Here is a 2051-nt window from a genome sequence, read left to right on the forward strand (position 1 = left end):
AGTTTTTAAGTTGTGGGAGATGGGCAAGGAGGGTCGGATGGGGAGAGCTTAAAGAGGGCAGGAGTGAGGAGAGATGCCAAGAAGCCGAAAAGTAAGTAAAGAAAAAACTCTATCGATAGAGTTTTTTCTTTCCTTATTTTTTTCCTCACTCACGCCCTCTCAATTCTCACTACCACTCTTCCTCTCCCTCTACCTCTCTCACCACTTTGTTATCTAATATTCCTTGAAAAAAAACATCAAAGTTTCCAAACATGGCCTTCGAGAATTTACCCAAGTGATTTGAAATATGGGATAGAATTTATCAAGAAATCAATGAAAACCAACGATATTTTATGAAGAAAGAGGGGGAGATGCAACATGGGTATTTCTTTTATCTGTCAAAAACACTAAAAAACACCTCCCATTTTCCCATCCTTTTCATTTCTTTGCTCTTAGTCCTTGATACAATCTAACAAGCTAAAAACATACATCAAAGCACACACAAGAAAACACAAAAGTAAAAAAAAAAAAGAAAAAAAAAAAGAAAGAAAAGAAAAACACTACAACCAAATTCATATTTTGGAGCACAAACAACAGAAACGACGACATTAATTAACTGTGGGGTAAGAGGATGAAGAAGGTTTTAAGGAAATGCACCATTGGTTGTGGATAGATCAGACCAAGAAAATGGAGAATTCCAGTAACCCAATTCTCCTCCAGTTATGGGAGCAGGTTCCAAGATGGATGGAGTAGAAGAAGAAACTGTATTGTTGTAAACTGACTGAGAGTGGTCTGTATGGTAATTGGCAGATGATCTGAGCCTCTGGTAAAGGTCTTGCATTCCACTGTTCGGGACTTCCCCCAATAAGATGTTGTGTTGTTGTGGGTGCTGATGTTGACTGTTCCTCCAGAAAGAACTGGGTAGCCCAATTGGAGCTTGAGCTAGAGGATCCAAGTTAAGGGTTAGACCATTTAATGCACCTGACACTACTGCTGACTCTGAACCCATATGTGATCCAATCATAACCCCCTCATCCTTGATCATAACAGAATTAGGGTTAGGGTTAGGGTTTTGGGTGGCTCTCAATAAGGCCAATAAATGTGAATTCTGCGCCGGGGACGCCCATAGAATGGGGTTGGATGGGAGCTCATGGTCGAACCCACTTCCAAAATTCGGGTTAGGGTTAGGGTTAGGGTTAGGGTTAGGGTTAGGTTTGGGTTTTGTGGTGTTGGATTTGCCGTTGGGGGTTGAGATGGTCACGCTCTTGTTCTTGCGGCAGCCTCCTCCGATCGGGATGTTGCGAAGTGCACCGCCTTTCGTCCAATAGCGTCGGCAAGTCTTGCAAAAATGGCGGGGTTGCGTGAGGTTGTAGTTGTTGTAGTAGCAGAATTTAGTATTGGATGAATCACATCTTGGGCACCTCAGATTTTGTTGATCTGAAGAAGATGAAGTTGAAGAAGACCCTTCAACTATTCCACCATTAGTGGATATTTTCCTCTCTTCTCCTCCACCTAAAAGCTCTTGAATCATCTTTTCTTCTTCTATCTACGACACCCCAAAACAATAAAAGAAAAAGTGAGTTTTTGAGAGGTGAAAAAGCCAAGGAAAGTAGATTTTGTACTGTATATGAGAAATGAGAGGTGGGAATAGAACCTGCCCTTGTGAGTTGAGCTGTGTGTTTTTTCTTTCTTTTCTTCTTTCTGGTGAAGTGATGAAGTATAGGTTTTTGTAAGTGAAAAAGAATAGAGTGCAGGTAGGGAACTTTAATATAGATGAAGAAGAAAGAAACCACCTGTCTACACATGAAAGTGGTTTTTGAATGTGGAAAGTGGTTTTGGAGGGAAATAATAAAGTGTAACTTTATTTCATGAGCTATCCTTCTTCTAACGCTTTGTTTCCCATAAAAAAATCAATCAATCATAATCAGAAGAGAACGGAGCCATTTTAGGCATACTATTGAAACTAGGGGCACAACTCGGGCCGGGTTGAGGCAAATCCTAGCCCAACCTGAGTACCCAAAACCTCAACCCTAGCCCAACCCAAACAAATCGTAGGGCCCAGGAAGGTCAAC

At 41.2% G+C, this 2051-nt stretch overlaps 1 protein-coding gene across 2 annotated transcripts; it reads right to left on the bottom strand.

Annotated features, from left to right (window-relative positions):
* Window positions 1–388: 388 nt before the first annotated feature.
* On the bottom strand, window positions 389–1802 carry LOC143851016 (uncharacterized). Of its 2 annotated transcripts, none has more exons than XM_077360333.1 (2): window positions 1638–1802; window positions 389–1525 (listed from the first exon to the last, which is right to left on the bottom strand). In XM_077360333.1, exons 1-2 carry the CDS (start codon window positions 1782–1784, stop codon window positions 623–625), a joined length of 1050 nt encoding a protein of 349 aa, XP_077216448.1. In that variant the 5' UTR covers window positions 1785–1802; the 3' UTR covers window positions 389–622. The 2 variants fall into 2 exon arrangements, with proteins under 2 accessions (XP_077216448.1, XP_077216449.1); XM_077360334.1 differs by having other exon boundaries at window positions 1634–1763.
* Window positions 1803–2051: the final 249 nt, after the last annotated feature.

Source organism: Tasmannia lanceolata, unplaced genomic scaffold (assembly GCF_043159265.1).
Source record: "Tasmannia lanceolata isolate RefF3 unplaced genomic scaffold, GAP_Taslan_0.1 ptg000018l, whole genome shotgun sequence".
Taxonomy (NCBI): domain Eukaryota; kingdom Viridiplantae; phylum Streptophyta; class Magnoliopsida; order Canellales; family Winteraceae; genus Tasmannia; species Tasmannia lanceolata.